The 19,606-nt window shown below is 37.0% G+C and overlaps 2 protein-coding genes across 7 annotated transcripts in view; one reads left to right on the top strand and one right to left on the bottom strand.

Annotated features, from left to right (window-relative positions):
* LOC116177939 (autism susceptibility gene 2 protein homolog) overlaps positions 1-19,606 on the top strand; it is a 391,669-nt gene that overhangs the window by 276,445 nt on the left and 95,618 nt on the right. The gene's annotated exons all lie outside the window — the stretch shown is intronic.
* Positions 10,460-12,753, bottom strand: LOC116177944 (venom carboxylesterase-6-like). Of its 2 annotated transcripts, XM_031497141.1 has the most exons (9): positions 12,604-12,752; positions 12,404-12,549; positions 12,251-12,353; positions 12,011-12,205; positions 11,416-11,958; positions 11,194-11,369; positions 11,001-11,145; positions 10,808-10,949; positions 10,466-10,759 (listed from the first exon to the last, which is right to left on the bottom strand). In XM_031497141.1, exons 1-9 carry the CDS (start codon positions 12,638-12,640, stop codon positions 10,576-10,578), a joined length of 1,671 nt encoding a protein of 556 aa, XP_031353001.1. In that variant the 5' UTR covers positions 12,641-12,752; the 3' UTR covers positions 10,466-10,575. The 2 variants fall into 2 exon arrangements, with proteins under 2 accessions (XP_031353000.1, XP_031353001.1); XM_031497140.1 differs by having other exon boundaries at positions 10,460-10,759; positions 12,011-12,353; positions 12,604-12,753.

Genomic DNA, 19,606 nt, shown 5'->3' with positions numbered 1-19,606 from the left:
AGTAGAATACCAGGTGCACATGACCTACAAATAATTGAAGGTTGGTTCACAATGAATTGTGATGTCAGCGCGTGCCATATGAAGTCAAGTTATCGTAAGTTTAAGAAAAATTTACCCTAAAGTTGCTATGGCCTCACATGCCTTATTTAAAAAAATCTTACCGAGTGCTCTTCATCATAAAGACTATGAGTTGCTGTTCATAGTCACACAAGTTGCACGATTTGGGCATCTGAACCGCGCACACCTCATAGATTGATGTGTTTTTTTTTAAATCGAACATAGGGAAATTACATTGCATGCAAACTCCTATGTTCGCATTTAAAAAAAAACTCTCTGTATATTTCATATTAGAAATAATGTAAATGTAGTTGTTTAAAAGAGGTTTTTCGGCAAGCTTTTTTGGGTTTGTCGGAGGGGGCAATGGCCCCCCTGCTGTATCCGCCACTGCGTCGTAAGATGTTATAATAATCATTGTTGGCGCGTGCGTGAGTTACTTTAGCATGATAAGAGCGCGGCAGACATTTATCGAACTCATTGTAAGTCAAGTACTCAGTCTCTTCACAGTCAGTTGTTTAGTTCACAATCAATCGGAAATGTGACGAGAATCAGTGACGGACCTAGAGGGGGGCGGTGGGTGCATTCCGCACCGAGCGGCACATATTTCGGGGCGGCCTTTTTATACATATTTAGTTTTCATTGTGACGCTCAAAGATACCTGCAAATAAGAGGGTTAAATGTTCAAACCCCTTTCATAGAACAAAAAGTAGCCAAAACAATTTGTGAAGTGTTGGATATATCGACTGGACGACGAGTTAAAAGGAAAAAATGCGAGAGGGGAAAATTCACAGCCTTATTCATAATCATATGTATACTAATACAGTGCTATTTATTAAAAAGTAGACATAGGGACTTACGTATATTTCTTTTTCCGTATGTCTACTTTTAAATGACAAAATCACATCTGAAGGGCGCCTAATTTTATGCATCCAAAGTAACTTCTTAAAACAAATAAAGATCTGGCTGTCGTATTGCTGCTTTGGCTTCACAGAAAATAAACCTCTTACGCTTCTTAAACTCTTATTGAAACTGTACCTATTGACAATATGAACGTTTTCTTCCGTTGAATACATCACACACGAGCGAGAACAAAAATACGTAAGCCAAAACGACAATATTCAAATTAATCCTTTTATAATAGTTATTTGTGTACCAAGGCCGTAAAAGTGATCTTTTTTGGCCGAAGCTGCTGTTTCAGATGAGGCCGAACAAATCACTTTTGGCCAAGGTGCACACAACATTTTTTAGGCTATCATTAAAAAAGAATTCAAAAATTTGCTCATAAATATATTTTTTCTGACAATCATAGTTATCTTAGACAATTCCTGTCGTATGTAATAATAATTAGCATCTTTGTGTGTGTTTTGTGCGTATCAAAAGGGGTAATAGCGACCATTCAGATACTCCAAATGAAATTTTGGAAGCTGCAAGCGTTGCGACCCTAAGTCATATATGCTCTAAGAGCAGGCGTTTGAGAGTAAAAATACAATCGCAACTTCCTCCGTTGCACAAGATTTTAATAATGTCATATGCAATAGGTCCTTCGTAACTGTGGGTTCCAAGACCTTACAGTTAACATGCTGTGCAATTATTAGAAACCTGATTAGTGATTACCTACTTTGATGGTAGGTATAGGTAGCTACTTGTATTCTCGGTTAATTGCTGGTGATTCTTCGTATAATAATGTAAGCAATAACATCTTCCTCATGTTTTGGTTCTACACTTCAAAAAGGTCTGCAAGCAGCAAAGATTGAAACGTCAAACTATAATTTTAAATGTGAACATTGTGATTATGCAAAATAGTGTGAAACATTCCTACAAGTCCGAAAATGGAAAAAACGCACGTGGATGCCCAATCCTTGATGGGGCTAGACCAGATAGACGCTTTGTATCAAACAGATTACTGTTTCTCACACATCAGTTTCAAATAAGTAGGTACAGTTTGACAGATGTGTACAATAAAGTAAAGTTTGACAGAAGCGTACAATAAAGTTAAACTTTATGGCCGCAAAAGCGACTACAAAATCAACGTTTTTGTGATGATAGCCTAAAAAGTTATTTTGGGTGCATAAAATTAGGTGCCCTTCAGGAAGATGTTGTCATTTAAAAGTAGACATAGGGAAACACAATATACGTAAATCCCTATGTCTACTTCTTATTAAATAGCACTGTATGCAAGTAGCTTTCCTGTTTCTTATTACTGTAAACATAATTTGCAAATTAAATAAATAATTAAAATTGAAATTGAAATTAATTGAAATTATGTACGTATAGTAGGTAGGTACTTAATCCCCATTAATCATCAGTTATAAACCACGATTAATATTCTCATCCCGTATGAATTAAACGACAAATCAACGAGGTTTTCGACAATCAAACATAATTACATAAATATGATATGTTTTCATATCATTTAGTCAGGTCAATCTGCTAAAAGTTTTCGTTAAAACATGTCGACTAAAGTTGTTAATGATTTCCAAGCAATGTACTATTTTTCAGCAACCGCCGGAACGATATCGTTTAAGAGAATTAATAAAAAGGAATACTCGAGAAGTACGGCCCTAACATTATTAAACGTGGTCTATTTGATAATTTTCGGAATATGTTCAGTTTTGTCGTGGCTAGAAGAAGTGTTTCCATTTTCGGGCATATACAAATCGGAAATAATACGACTAATCGGCAATATTTCGACGCAAACTGTTACTGTTTCCACCCTGGTGTCGTTAGTCACAAGTCAAACTTCGGTGAGGAATTTGATCAAGCAATTGACGAAGTTGAGAGAGATCGAGGAAGATTTGGTGAAAGTTTGCACTCGACGAGAGATATTGGGAAGGAATTCCACACTGAAGAAGAACTTAAACGCCAGTTTGTTGTTGTGGTCCTCGTATTTTTTGGGATTTAGCGTATTTTCGTTTATAATTTTCAAGTACTCGGTAGCCCAAATGGTTACAATTGTAATGTTCCACTTATCGCACACGTCACATTTGTTTCAATATTGGAGCTGGATGGCGGTCTTCCGGGACCGATTTCGGATACTCAATGATTTCATTTGGAAGAATACCCATTTGTTTAGGAGCAAACATACAATCGCCGATGTTATATTTGCGGATAAATTGCAGATAGTGATCGAGCTTCATCGTAAACTCACTGATACCGCTAGAAGTGTTAATAAAATATTCTACTTGGTCCTTCTTCTCGACGCCTTATTTTATTACACCATGATTGCGTGCCAGTCTTATATAACACTATACTTGATTGTCCTCTCCGATATGAGCGATTGGGAAAATATTATCACAGTTTTCAACTGTATACAATTCGGAATTTACATGACAGTTTTGCTGCTTATGACACTTACGACGTCTAGTAGATTGTGCTACGAGGTACCATTAACTTTCATTTATTATATCTTAGGAATTTTCTTTTAGGCCAATCGCACTGTTGAGGTTTTGCATGGTGTCGGTGTCTACCCAACCCGAGCTAACGCTCGAAGTTTGGTATAACACACTTGCGATTTACTTACCTACATAAGTAATTTCAGATTATCTCCAAGTCACTCATGCTAATGAATAATAAATTGGAAATATATGCATGTAAGGTGTTAAAAATAGACATGGTACTGTTTCAATCGGTAATTTCATTCTGCTAGGTTGGTGCCTTGGTGATTAACAAATGGATTTTTTTACAGATTGTAGAGTCTGTAACAGTATACTTGGTGATTATGTTACAGTTCGACCTCGAATATTCGAAAAAAGCTCAGCTTACCAATGCCACTTCTGTTGGACGGAACGGGGATAATTTGTTGAAAAATTAGTACCTGGTTTTATCTGAGAGCCCATAGAATTTTTTGAATAATCTTCCTGACGATACGAAGAAAATGCAGCCGATCGAATTAATTGTTTGATTTGGTTTACAGTTCGAGTTTTCAGTAGTTACAATATAGAAAAACTACTATTTTTCTTTGTTCAACTTATATTAGTTTAGAATGGTAAATAAATCGAATTGTGTTATAAGGTTTATTTTTTTAGATTCTGAACATAACGTTTTAATAATGGAGAATTTCATCCAAAAAAAATTATAGTAGTTTGTTTAAATGTGTCAACAAATGCTCTTGGGTATGGCTATGACTTGGCATTGCGTATTATATGGTTAAAGCTTGGGTTAAAGCTATGCTCATTTTGAATTTCATACAATTCAATTCATAACAAACGAATTCCGATCTACAAATTTGATAAAGGTTTTACTTACAAAATTCCATTGTAATCCATTCGTTTTCGAGATATAGTGCTAACAGATAGACGGACAAACATCGCAAAATTATGAACTCGCTATATAGGAGCTCGTTAATAAGGGTGAAAGGCATTTTATTGTTTTATTTTAACAATTATGTAAGTATGATTTCGTAGATACGGCATTTTATTTTGTCAAACTGCAATAGAATAATAACGTAAAACGCCGTATGTGCATTTTTTTATATAAATGGGTTCATTTTCCTTTTTGAAAATTAAAAAAATTGTCTTATGTCATTTTCTCAGTTTCGTGCGCTCTGTAGTTACTGTACCTGTTATTACGACGGCAGTAATTGATGTACCGTACATAAATAAGCAACATTACGATTTGGTACTAAGAGTCTTCTGTGCCCACTGCACCCAATGTAAATTTCCATAAGAGCGCCCGCCATAAAAACTTTATTTGTTTTTCCAAAAACAATTTTTTTAAAGAACTATTTTATAAATTTAGACCTTTATCTACAAAATTTTCGGCCTATTTTTTTTAAAAGTTTATAGCAACTGAATACCGATTGTTTAAAGATTAGATGTTTCGTACCGATTATTGCGCTAATCTGTTTTATTTTTTTACTCTCGATCAAGATGATTTATGGAAAAAGTAAACCGACAGTTTTTTAGATAAGTTACTTCTAAACATGACCCCAAAAAATGAAATCATAATTTTTGTAAATAAAGTCTGTATCTTCGCGGGCGTTAAATCAACAATTTGAGTGTAACAAGTGGCGCCGCTGCACAGTGTCGGTGGGAACCCTGGATGTAACTTTTGAACTAGTAACCCAATCTTGGAACTGTTTGAAATTATGGATTCTACAGGCCACATTCTATAAGAAAAATTGTTTTCCGGGTCGATCTGAGACAATTTTCTCTTCGGGGCTCAAAAAAAGGCAGTGTATAACCTTCCTTTTTTACCAAAAATCGACTACACCAAAATTTTTCGAGAAAACACTTTATGTTATTAATTTTGGAGCGTAGAATCCAAAACAATGGGGGTTTACAGTATAGCTGAATTCCGCAGTTCCAATTTAATAAGCGTGTACCTGAAACCATAAAACATTTTTTTGGACAGTAAAAGTTTATTTAAAAATAGAGGCTGATTAGCAAACAAATAATGAACATGTGCGGTTTTAAAGGTTTATTCAAAACGATATGGTTGTGGCGGGCTCTGTGACGTAATAAGCCCGACCAATCAGCTCCTAGAACCATTCAGATGACATAACGACTTGGCAATATTGCAGGAGAATGGCATTTATAACTTGCGTCATCTGTCACAGGCACTTGTCACTTTCGTGCTAGATGCAGTTAAACATCCCTCTCAAAACGTCAAATGTGACAAACGTCAGACCCTCGCGTAAGGTTGCCAGCTCACTTCTACGTGATTGGTTGTAGGTTTGTGACGTATTTAGTCTGAAGCGTTTCAAATTCGGACTAAAAACACAGCTTTTCAATAATTTATTTTGGGTTTATTTGACTCGCAAATAAAAATTGAGGTCACACGGGTCTTTTTATTTTTACTGTACTTTGTGGATCAGAAATAAAAAATGAAGGCGGGATGACCCCATTCGTACTTTTTCGATTAGACTTCTCAATCAAAAGTTATAGACTAGAAACCAATTCGAAAGAAAATTCAAAGGGCTCTAACTTTTGAACTAGTAGCCCAATCTTCAAACTGTTTGAAATTATGGATTCTACAGGGCTCATTCTATACGAAAATTTTTTTCCCGGTCGATCTGAGACAATTTTTTCTTCGGGACCCAAAAAAGGCAGTGTATAACCTTCCTTTTTTACCAAAAATCGACTACACCAAAATTTCTCGAGAAAACACTTTATCTTATTAATTTTGGGGCGTAGAATCCAAAACAATTCGTACTTTTTCGATTAGACTTCTCAATCAAGAGTTATAGACTAGAAACCAATTCGAAAGAAAATTCAAAGGGCTCTAACTTTTGAACTAGTAGCCCAATCTTCAAACTGTTTGAAATTATGGATTCTACAGGGCTCATTCTATACGAAAATTTTTTTTCCGGTCGATCTGAGGCAATTTTTTCTTCGGGACCCAAAAAAGGCAGTGTATAACCTTCCTTTTTTACCAAAAATCGACTACACCAAAGTTTCTCGGGAAAACACTTTTTCTTATTAATTATTGTGCGAAGAATCCAAAACAATTCGTACTTTCTCGATCAGATTTCTCAATCAAAAGTTATAGACTGGAAACCAATTTCAAAATAAAATTCAAAGGGCTGTAACTTTTGAGCTAGTAGCCCAATCTTGGAACTGTTTGAAATTATGGATTCTACAGGCCACATTCTATAAGAAAATTTGTTTTTCCGGATCGATCTGAGACAATTTTTTTTCGGGGCTCAAAAAAAGGCAGTGTATAACCTTTTTTTTACCAAAAATTGACTACACCAAAATTTCTCGGGAAAACACTTTTTCTTATTAATTTGGGTGCGTAGAATTCGACCTTCCTTATCTGGATAATTTCCAAAACAGCTCAAATTTGTTTCTGAGGGGAAAAGAATTTATACATTACACACCGAAACTCCACCCCTGTGAGTATCACAACATTCCCCTTAAGAGGAGAGGGCCACATCAAATTAAATGAATTTTTATTCTCTATTCAAGCATATTTTTTTGTAATAAGTACATTTTCCCTATGTTGTACCTCTCCCTGTGTTGTTATAAGCACAACCGCGATCCGGCACCCCACAGGTCATCTAAAATTCTTGAGGAGGTTGCTGAAACATCCAAAGGGGTGGAGTTTCGGAGTGTATTGCCCTTCAAAAACAAATTTGAACTGTTTTGGAAATCCTCCAATAAAAATGCTTGATTTTCCAGATAAGGAGGGTTGAATTTTCGTTTTGACACCCTGTATACTCAAATAATTGATTAATATATGTTAGTATATGTTATAATGTATAATAAGTTATCACACAACTAATTGTATTAACGCATTTACCTAAGAAGTACAATTTTAGAAGGTACTAGTAATAATAATAATAATAATAATAACAGTCTTTATTAATATAAACTACAACATAAGTATATTTTATAATAGAAATGAAAGTTAATGTAAGAGACATACTCATGGTCATCATTATGACCGCCTGAGGGGTTGTTGCCTTATTCATTTTATGAAAAAGAAATTTAAAAAAAGAAAAAGAAGCACAACTCTTATAAACGTGAAATTAGAAGTTAAATTCCTGAACAAAAGAATATCTGTACTTCCATGCAAATGTACAATAAGTTGCGAGTGCTATCCAGTCTTTACCGTTTAAATACTCTTTGAACTCAACAAGTGTCAGCACATTTTTATGTAGGTATTTTTTACGAATTGTTTTCAATATTGGACAAACCCCAACAAAGTGAAATATGTCTTCATCTTCCTGAAAATTACATAGTGAGCATAATTTTATTTGTTCGTAATTGTATTTATTTAGATATATCAATTCCCCCCTGACTTTAAAAATCCAGCTAATATAATTGCCAACAAGATTAGAGTAAACATATTTGTTAAGTTGATCCAGTTCTTTGTATAGGGGATGTCTGATACTATTAACCGCTTTTAGTCTATATTGTTCTTTAACATCGTCTTTCAGCGCACTTAATATTACACTTGCCTCCATACTCCCACTTATAAGATCAATGGTGTTGAAGCCATATTTAACACATAGGATGTTCCAATCAGCGTACCAAAATAATTTCATTTTAATGATCTCCTTCGCCAGAATGTTGGGATAACGCGTACCTGGTAATTTTAGGCATCTTCTAATATAGTTGAAATGAAGATGGAGCGTGTACAAATACGTGGGGTAAAGATCGGTTTCCAAATAAATCATGTAGTCTGGCGTATTCCTAGGTAGCCTCAGGCATTTCTTTACGAAGAATTTAAGCGGTATCTCTACTGTTCTATGATTGAGGAAGCCCCATACCTGTGATGCGTAGCACACAATTGACCGACATGCAGCATTGAAGATGTCCAATTTTGATTGAAGAGGAATTTTGTTGTCCAAAATTAATTGGTTAAACGAATTTATAGCAAATTTTACACTTTCTACTTTCTCTTTAAAGTGATCTTCCAAAGACAATTTTGAGGTAAGCGTAATTCCCAGATACTTATAACTGTTGACCACCTGTATTTGTTCGGATTTATAAAACCATTTGTCCTCTTCGCTTCGTCGCCCGCCGTTCCGGAACACCACAATTTTTGATTTCGAAAGGTTTATTTTCAGATTCCACATGTTGCAATATCTATCTAGTTCATTGATCATTTTCTGTAAGTTATACTTGTCCGATGCCAAAAGTACCAGATCGTCTGCATACGCTAGTAGTTTGATTGTGGTGGAATTTATTCTGATAATTAATAAATAATTCAAATAATCATCAATATCGTTTATGAACAGTGAAAAAAGTAAGGGACTCAATAAACACCCCTGTTTTACACCCATAGCTGTTTCAAAAGCCTTGGTTAAACCTCCCTGACACCAGACTGACGCTGAAGTATTTCTGTACATATTTCTAATAACCGTGATTATTTTACTGGACATGCCCAGATTCATGAGCTTGTAAAATAATGCGAATCTGTCTATCCTATCGAAAGCAGCGGATAGGTCAACGAAAAAAGCAAACACTTTTTGCCTTTTCCTGCTTAAATGGATCTTGATTATACTCATCAAAGTAAAGATGTTGTCAATCGTAGAGTAAGATTTCCTAAATCCCGCTTGGAATTCTTTTAGTATGCTTTCCCGATTCGTCCACGACGTAATTCTGTCCAGCAATAAACCAGCAAATAATTTACTCCCTGTGTTTCCGAATGAGATTCCCCTATAGTTATTTGGATCATTCTTCGCTCCTTTTTTGTGAATTGGGAATATGATCGATTCTTTAAAGTTGTTCGGTATGATTCCAGATACATAAATTTCATTAAAACATTTAAGTAAAGTTTCTAAAAACGTCACTGAACTATTTTTGTAGAACTCATATGGGATTCTATCTTTTCCTGGAGCTTTATTGTCTTTGGCTCTTTTCAACACCGCTAATAGCTCATTCATTTGGAAAGGTGCATCCAATAAAACGTTCTTAATGAGCGGCTCGGCGTGGGCTATTCGTCTTGCAGTTAAGGATGGGTTTAGTAAGTTTTTAAAGTGGGTATTCCATTCCGCCGCGTTAATATCCTTGTGAAAGTTATACCTTGTGTTCTTGAACTGGCGCACTAAGCCCCAAAAATCTTTCGCATCCCTTACCCGACTAAATTTTGCAATTGCATCTTCATAAAAACTTTTTTTCTTTGAACTACATAAGTTTTTGTACTTATTTCTAGTTTTGTGGTAAGAAGGTACTAGTACAGTACTAGTGTAATCCTGAAGGTATCAGAAAACTGAACGTATATTTAATCAATCCTAGTAAATGGTACTGGTGTTTGCTTATATCCTGGTTATCAATTTCCATAAAGCGTTTCTCAAAGTGTACTTGTTTTACGAGCGAATTATTTATTTATTTATTTATTATCCCTCTCTTAGTTTTGGGCCGTCAACAGGCATGCGCCCAATTACAGAGTGACCCGCATAATGCTATTTAGATTTATTTATTATGTATGATAGTGCGTCGTCAATTATTATTCTTGTTTCTCAAAAGTTGTACAAAGAAATACCTAAAATGGGCCGATAGCTAGGTCCGAGGTACCAGACGAACAAACGCCTGGGGCTTCTAATGGCGGTTTTTCTGCATTTATAAAAAAGGGCCGCATTTGTGGGACTGCGATACTGAGTATTTGGATTTGAATTTTTCAAAATTTCATTGGGGGAGGACCCCCGGGCCCCCTCTATAATGGAGGGTCGAATACGCCTCACTCAACCACAATCTCAAGGCTGCAGATCATCCTTATGGAATTCCTGGGGCCTTCGTCATCTTAGATTCCACTTAATAGGGGCTCCGGCGTGTTAAAAAAAAGTTTGAGAAACGCTTCCTTAAAGGTACCACTGAATTGATTGGATTTATGTTTGCTACCCAGGAAGTACGAAATCGAGCTATTGCTTGTTTATGCGCCGGACATCATAATCCCCTGTACTGGGTAGCGACTTTGACGGCGTCCAGTACTAGAGTAATCCTAAAGATATCAGAAAACTGAATCAGTCTTAAATTGTACTGCTACTGCTATTTATATCAATACATTTATTGACGAATAACTTGTCTGTGACTAAGAAAAGAACTTATTCAACTGTAAGCACAATGTCCACTACAAAGTTGGTAGTTTTTCCGAAAATAGTTTATTTTCCCGTAAATTCAAAGCCTCCCAAAATCCCTTTGGGCTTAATTCGGGTATTTCCGACATACTAATATTATCGCTATTGTTAATGAGTAAATATTGGTAACTCTTAGAGGTTAACGGCTTCCACTCCACTCCCCTGCAGTGTGGTTTGCTGAAAGTGTCTACTTAGTGACTGGAATTATCCTAGCTGTGGACTCACCCGTTGATTACAAATGATGTAAGAAGGTCAAGTAACGTATCCTTCATTAAAACGTCGTTTTTGGAAAATTGTATGTGTGGAAACATTGATTGAATTGCGTCTATGCCATGTAAAAGCAATGTGTCGTCACCATGCGTGGTCCCTACGAATGTTTTGATTGGTTATTAGTTTTTGAATCTAATGATATGCCTGCCTTCCAAGCCCACTCCAAAAATTGTACTGAGAGTAACACCCGCATTGTAACCGTAAATGGCTGCATATACGGATGAATTTGTAACTTTCACCTGCATTTGAACTGCAGTTTCAAAGCCGACATTAATTAATCTATCGCCAAAGCTCTAAAAATAATTTAGCATGGATAATTTTGCTGTAGAATTAGTACCTACCTTAAGCAATAAACTGGTGTAACGTTTAGGCATTTGTTCATTTTGAAAATAAAACGATTTAATCCGTTCAGACACGTCATGCTTTTTCGTTTCCAAGCAAACGTATTCATAATCAAATAAATGTTCAGCCCATGCTGCCCAGTGTGTTTCCACTTCATTTAGATTTTTGTTCAGAACTATAAATTAGCATTTTTAATATGATACTAATAAGCTGCACATTACTAATAGATACTAAATTTCCTTCGTCCTTTGTAACCCATGTCAACCAAGGGATATCGTTCACCTCACTGTCTTCCAGCTGCTTGTACGGATGTTTTGTTAGAAAAGATGACTCCGACTCTACTTCTACAACGGGCGCAAAGGGCGAAACTGGCAATCGCGCAACCTGGTAAAACAATTTCGTTTGTTTCACGAGTTTATCTGCAGGTACGCCTTTCAGGCACTTAATGAAAGTTTGTGTATTCGAATCTTCGCAGTTCAAAATCGTTGCCAGCTTTCTTGCTTTCTGCGCGGCACCGTCCTGAATGGCCCACGACATTAGGGCAGTTCCACTTTGAGATATACCTCTATGGAACAAACCTTTAGATTTCGGGGAGAAATAATGCAAATGGACCGCAGCTCCACCAGCTGACGCCCCCATGAGAGTTACTGATTTTGGATTACCACCAAATTGCTTTATATGCGTTTGTACCCATTTAAGGGCTTGTTGCTGGTCCTTCAATCCATTGTTTCCAGGTACGACATTATCTTCTGTGCTTAAAAACCCTGAAGTACGTTATAGTGTTACTGCTGAACAGGGGGTAGATTCAAAACATACCTAGAATACCTACGCGATAATTTATGTTCACATAAATTATTTCGCGGTCCATTAACGGACAGGGACCTGCGTATGATGTACTGGATCCAAACATAAACGCTCCTCCATGAATATTAACTATTACATCATAATTGTCATCGGTCGAAATTTGTGTTTTAGGTACGTAAACATTTAAGTACAGACAATCCTCGGTGCCTGTAACCAGATAATAGAAAAAATCAAAAAAATGTAGACCCCTACCTATGGTAGCATCATCGGTAATCATTGCGTTTTCCAATTGCATGCAGATGTACTGTTTATTAGCGTTTAATACACCATTCCAAGGCGACGCATTTTGAGGCGGCTGTTTATTAAAGAGACATTTTACATTGTATGGATGTACCAAAAACTGACCTCAAATCGTAAATCGCCGACCGGGGGTTTTGCATATGGAATTCCCTCAAATGCCGAAAATTTACGACCATGAAATGATGACTTATAGAATCCTCTTATTGGACCTAAAGAAGTCAGGACAAATGGCCCATTTTCAGCTACAAATCCTTGCAAAAGTAGAAGGAATGTATTTGTGAATACCTAGTAAGAATTATACTTACCTCTTGCGTACAGAACAACTAGCAAGAAACTGAACATGTTGAGTAAGCGCGTCTAGTTCCAAAAACGTATTTGAACAAATAATAAATTAGATGAATTAATGACTAATGGATGTTGTGTTCAATTAGTACAAAGAACTGTCTTACATAAAACAGTGGTGATATTCGTATCTGATCGTTATTTATAGAATTTGAATAATTACATCAATCAGTTCATGATTAGTGATGAATTACGTACACAATCAAGCTGCACTTGCATGGCATGAATTAATTAATGAATTCGGATCACAGGAAACGATACAAAACGGGTTGAGGATAAATATGAAGGTATCGGGCAAATATAGGAGTAGTTTTCCCGGCACCTAGATTTTTATGTAAGAATTATAAAACATTCGTTCCAGGGATATTATGGAGTAAGGTTCATTCTTCATATATGTTCAAAATGTTCAATGCAAATAGTAGAAGACCGACACTCCCCCCCACCACTTTCTGTGACGTCACGGAGACCTTGGGTTTTTCCCAAGGTCGTGGCCTTGGGTTTTTCCCTGACCTTGGGTTTTTCCCAAGGTCGTGGCTTTGGGTTTTTCCCAAGGTCGTGGCTTTGGGTTTTCCCCAAGGTCGTGGCCTTGGGTTTTTCCCAAGGTCATGGCTTTGGGTTGTCCCAAGGTCGTGGTTTTGGGTTTTTCCCAATGTCGTGGCTTTGGGTTTTCCCAAGGTCGTGGTCTTGGGGTTTTTCCCAAGATCGTGACTTTGGTACAGGATCATGGTCTTGGATCCTGGGGCAGGGTTGTGATTATGGATTCTGGAGCAAGGTCGTGGTCTTGGATGCTGAGTTGAGATTGTGTGATTTGGATTCTGCGATTTGAGTTGGACTAAAATTGTGCTCTGGGATTTTCCTAGCGAATTTAAAAGAGAGAGGTGTAGAGAAAAATAAGAGATGTTGTATTACAAACCTAATCTAAGTACATACTCTTAGAAAATGGTAATCCATACATTTCAAATTTTACAACGAAGAAGAAGAGGAAAAAGCAAAGCGAGAAGCAAGCAAAACAAGAAAATATTTGTGTACTTACTTTTTCTTAGTTTTTGTTTGAAAATCCTTGTTTTTTCCAAGTTTATCCACACACACACACACACACACACACCCTAACACATAAGAAAGAGAGAGATGCACAGATTAGCACTGTATAATTACGTAAACTGCAGTAGATTATGCGAGGCTAATAAAACTTGTAACAATACGTTAGGTGATGTTAATGAGTCGGTAGTCAAATACTAACTGAAATTAGAGCGTACATTTCTTATTTGGGTATTTCCCGAGGCCATTGCAATGGGTTTCCTCAAGTCATGGCCTTGGACTATGAACTTGTCGTAGCATTGGGTTTTTCCCAAGGTCATGGTCTTGGACTTTGACCTCCCCAAGGTCATGGTCTTGGACTTTGACCTCGAGTTTTTCCAAGGTCGTGGTCTTGGACTTTGACCTCGAGTTTTTCCAGGGTCGTGGTCACGTAGTCGACCGCTATGCTTTAAACCATATTTATGAACCTCACTCAAAAGGGATACTTTTTTATAAAAAATCAACCGATCTTTAAACGATTTTAACTTGTCTTTATTAGTATCAACCCTTAAATGTAAACAAATTTATATTACAAAACGTAGCAGTATACAATAAACGGATGATGTCGTCGTTAGACTTTAAGTTATCATTAAACATGTTTACAAAATCGCTAGTGGCAACATTATTCATTTTAAAAACTAAGTACATCAAGCAATATTGGCCGCAAAAAGTCGAAAGGGGATGTTGTAACATTTTATAGTTACATGTAAAACGTCTAGAGTTGGCTTTCAAAAATTTTAAATGAAGGCCACATGGAGACCTTCCGAAGGAATCAAAGAATTCGCCAATTCCATCTTTATCGATGTAGATAGCGTTCCAATGTTGACCAGGTCTGGTGGAAACATCTGTATTGACTATAAGTCCATATGGACGACGAATAAATTTTGGTAATTTATCAGCTGCAAAAACACCAGGCCTTACAGAATCCTGTATGTGATTCAGGGCTCGTTGAAGTTCTAGGGAATTCATCGGTGGAGCTAATTTGGGTCCATTCGTATAGCATTAAAGCGTTTTCTTGCGAGCACATTAAAGTTTCACTGTTATGATTCAAGCACCTAATGCCTCCAAATTCTTTCTTCAGCTTCTTTAAAGAAGGGCATCCGCAATCCTCTGCACTTATTATAGGTTTGTTTAGGAAATTTAGAATGTACTGCTTCTCTAGTCCTTTAACATAGATCTTGCTAAATGGCTGTAGCAGGGTACGTAGTTCCTCTTCAAAATTTTCATATCGACTGTGACCGGAGGTCCACTTTAAGCCATGATAATAATCCTCTAAATATCGAATCTCTTTTTTCATAGTTGCAGTAATACTATAATTTTGAGGGGGTTTTATTAATAGAGTCGTGCATTTCGGACCCTCCGAGGAAACAATCGAAATTTCTTTGGGTATAAACTCATTAAGAGCACCTCGGAAACCTTGCATATCGACGTATGCATCCATTGCAGAAAACATTTAAACTGGCTAAGGACTCGTATAAACTGATCTTTTATTTATTATTATTAGTGAAATCATACGTAGGATATCAGCTTAATTTATTTTTCTGCTTTTCGAACTTATTGATGTGCGTAAGACTATGCAATGTACGCAATTTTGAGATTTCTCTTTTAACTGTTGAAATCTGCGTTAACATTTCGGTGTTTATCGATTTCAATGACATTGTCGAACTCCGCATATACCAAGCAGTTTACTGTTTCAGTTAACGCATCTTGAAATCCAACTTCGATGCGCAATGAACCATTCCTAACTAAATTCCAATGTGTTGTGGCGTTAGCGGATAAATCAGGTGTCAGGTCAAAGGAAGTTAAACAGTAGCCGTGAGGGTAATCTAAACGCGATATGTTATTTCCTTCATTCAAAAAATGAATACCCGTCCCCGAAAATAAAGTATGATATGCCCGTACGTATAATCCTTCCCGTGTGAAATCAGGTTGCAACGGCTTTGAAGGAATTTGCTGTCCGTCGATGTACAGGGACATGTAATTAATCTTGTAGTTTTGGAAATTGAAAGGGTTAGACGCGTAATCGCCATTAAACGCTTTATTGGATACAAAACCGATTATGCAACGTTTTGGCAGCTGTCCAAGGAAGACGTTATCTAAAGATTTACGCTGTATTCCGGTTGGTATTGTTAACACTTTTACATCGGTTCGAGTAATAGGATATTTTGCGGCGGACGTTTCTAATGCTTTAGTGTGAGCGAGAAGAATTGTAGGATTTATCTTCATTCTTCGTACCAGCAAATTGGCATCGACAATTTTTACTTTATAAGTTGCACCTGCACCAGCCATTAAGCTAAACGAATCTCTGGATCTCACAAATTGAACTTTCATTTCAACACCGTTTATGAGAAATTTTTCTTGGTTAAACAAATCGGCATGGACATGTCCAATCATCTCTATCATGTTACTCTCGGCTGCTGCGGCTTGACGTATAGTGAAACCTACGTTATCTGCTGTTAATGTGTCCATTTTTTTTTGGTGTATCGTTGTGCCACAATGAACACCCCAGATGTGATGTTTTGGCTTCCAAACCATAATTTAGCAAAGTTTCAATATATGCACGATACGCATATGTGTTATTAGGTGGCGACACCAATTTCTGATTTAAACATCCATCCTTAAAGTTCAAATGCTTCCCACAGAGATTCAGAGATATTGAGAGGTTTAGTTCTTTTTCGGCGTTTTTGGGGTGGTTGTTGTTGTGGTAAAATTAATTCGGAATCGGCATCGTAATCGGTAAAGCTTCTATCTCGATTTATATTAAGTTTTACCGTGCTGGTGCGGTGAGGCGGGGTATTCCGTCTTCTCACGTTGCCCACGAATTCTTGAGGTACATTGATTTCTTTAACATAAGCCGCAAACTTCTCCCAACCTTCGGGGTTTGATGTCTTCCTCGGTCTTATTGTATCATGGACCAGATCGATAATATTCGACGAAGGAATAACCTCACCTTTTATTGTGACAATTCCTTTGTTATCCCAGCCGATGTTACTTGAGGCCGTGAGCATCCGTAAAAATCCTTCGGCTTTCTTCTTAAAAGTTGCGGTATTGTGGTTAATATGTCAACCTCCGATATACCCTCTGGCCTTGAATCAATTGAGATGCTTACTGGCTTCCGCATCTGGTCAGCAAAATGTAAATATTTCTGTAGAACTTGATTATACTGCTGCCACTTATCATGATCAGACAAATTCGACTTTAAGATTTGCATCATTTCATCATCTATCCGTGATAAAACATCTTCTTTCCTATTCTCATTTGCTTTAAGCCGCTGTATAACTTCTTGAGGCACGAGTAACATTTTCTTTCCGTGCTCCATAATTATTATTATTTAAACAAACTTCCGAGTATACCACCAAGTAATGGTCCTAATATAAATGGCAGGAACGCTCCTCCGCTTTGCACCAAGATCTGTTTTTTCTTTCTTATTGTTTCGTGAGGCTTTACCATACGTCTCAAGATAGTCTTATGACGACTGAGTCTTCGTTTCTGATTATCAGTCAGTTCAGCTTTACCTTTTAAAGTATTGTAAATGCATTCACATATGCAATGAATTTGATCATCATCCAAACATTTTATTAAGGCTTGACGCTCCTTAGGCCCCAATTTAGCGAGAGCACGCAGCAACTCTGCGTGTTTAGTCAGCTTTGCAGACATTATAAATTAATAATGCCTAATTTATCAAGATTTAAACCTTTAATACCCTTTTTTGGGGTATATACTACACACGCGCCGTCTTCTTCGAAAATCGACGTTCTCTATCGGAATACATCCGGTGTACTTTGTTTTAAATCGAATAATAAATACCCATGTGGTTTAGATGTGGCATCATTATATGCTTCCTCTAAAAACTTTGAATTTTCAGGTAAAATTTGTCGAGTTAAATGCTTAATTTGTGCACGATCACGAGGATTTTTAAATAGAATTATGTAATGAGCGTTTAAAGAAATATCTCTCTGGCCTTTTCCTTGATGGAATATGTTTTGGGTTAAGAAAAATACACTAAGATTTCGGTGATGACAACCTTTTGTAAAAATGTCTACCATGGACCCATTTGATTCACGCATTAGATCATCTATGATCACCAGTGTTGGTTTTAAACCATCGAAATTAGACATGTCAGATAGTCCCTGATGAAACTCAATACCCTTTAAATCGTCGTACAATTCCTGCCATTCAGCGTAATGCCATACTATTCTTTCAAACACTACGTTGCAGATGTTTCCTACATTTTAAAGAAAATTTACAACAAAATAACTCTTTCCAGATCCGCTTGGTCCACTTACGATTGCACTAAAGGGGTGATAAATCTTATTCTCCATTGTAAATTCGTCGAAGTATGCAAGCAAACTGAATAAAATAGACCACGACCTTGGAAAAACTCGAGGTCAAAGTCCAAGACCATGACCTTGGGGAGGTCAAAGTCCAAGACCATGACCTTGGGAAAAACCCAATGCTACGACAAGTTCATAGTCCAAGGCCATCACTTGAGGAAACCCATTGCAATGGCCTCGGGAAATACCCAAATAAGAAATGTACGCTCTAATTTCAGTTAGTATTTGACTACCGACTCGTTAACATCACCTAACGTATTGTTACAAGTTTTATTAGCCTCGCATAATCTACTGCAGTTTACGTAATTATACAGTGCTAATCTGTGCATCTCTCTTTCTTATATGTTAGGGTGTGTGTGTGTGTGTGTGGATAAACTTGGAAAAAAACAAGGATTTTCAAACAAAAACTAAGAAAAAGTAAGTACACAAATATTTTCTTGTTTTGCTTGCTTCTCGCTTTGCTTTTTCCTCTTCTTCTTCTTTTTAAAATTTGAAATGTATGGATTACCATTTTCTAAGAGTATGTACTTAGATTAGGTTTGTAATACAACATCTCTTATTTTTCTCTACACTTCTCTCTTTTAAATTCGCTAGGAAAATCCCAGAGCACAATTTTAGTCCAACTCAAATCCCAGAATCCAAATCACACAATCTCAACTCAGCATCCAAGACCACGACCTTGATCCAGAATCCATAATCACAACCGAGATCACAACCCTGCCCCAGGATCCAAGACCATGATCCTGTACCAAAGTCACGATCTTGGAAAAACCTCAAAACCATGATCTTGGGAAAAACCCCAAGACCACGACCTTGGGAAAACCCAAAGCCACGACATTGGGAAAAACCCAAAACCACGAGCTTGGGAAAAACCCAAGGCCACGACCTTGGGAAAACCCAAAGCCACGACCTTGGGGAAAACCCAAGGCCACGACCTTGGGAAAAACCCAAAGCCACGACCTTGGGAAAAACCCAAGGCCACGACCTTGGGAAAACCCAAGGTCAGGGAAAAACCCAAGGCCACGACCTTGGGAAAAACCCAAGGTCTCCGTGACGTCACAGAAAGTGGTGGGGGGGAGTGTCGGTCTTCTACTGCAAATGGACTATCATGACCAGCAACAACCAATAGTTGTATAAAACAGTCCAAAGGGCATGTGTTTGTAAAAGTGTACAATTTTTTTTCAAACTGGATACCCTGCAACATAGTAGTACATTAATCTAAAACATAAACAAATACATTATAACAAAATCTGATTAAACATTTTAATATTATACAACTATATAAATAAATACGCAGTTTATCACAACTTGCATTTTTTATAATAGGCACTTTTCCCAGTTGCCTTAGACAGTTTGTCAAATGTTGCAGCATTCTTGTCGATGTATTTAGAAACTTTTCCGGATTTGCACCCGGTATCACTACTTTGGTTGTATGTTTTCTTTGATAGTTTCATCTCTTGGAGCAAATTGTCATAAAATTTTTGGCTTCGTTACTCTCTTTCTCTTCTTCGAAACCAATGCACTCCAGTTTTCTTCTTGCCTATTGGCTAGAATT

Source organism: Photinus pyralis, unplaced genomic scaffold (genome assembly GCF_008802855.1).
Source record: "Photinus pyralis isolate 1611_PpyrPB1 unplaced genomic scaffold, Ppyr1.3 Ppyr1.4_LG8, whole genome shotgun sequence".
NCBI lineage: Eukaryota > Metazoa > Arthropoda > Insecta > Coleoptera > Lampyridae > Photinus > Photinus pyralis.
Note: the sequence above shows the minus strand (reverse complement) of the source record. Positions and strands in the feature narration are given on the sequence as shown.

What these genes read in the sequence shown, in the direction of transcription:
- LOC116177944 (XM_031497140.1), bottom strand. Translation starts at nt 12,640, where the DNA reads ATGTTCAGTTTCTTGCTAGTTGTTCTGTACGCAAGAG. An exon ending in TTATCGCGTAGGTATTCTAG is followed by an intron (nt 11,959 to 12,010) that starts GTATGTTTTGAA and finishes AACGTACTTCAG; the next exon opens with GGTTTTTAAGCACAGAAGAT. An exon ending in ACATCATTTGTAATCAACGG is followed by an intron (nt 10,760 to 10,807) that starts GTGAGTCCACAG and finishes AGACACTTTCAG; the next exon opens with CAAACCACACTGCAGGGGAG.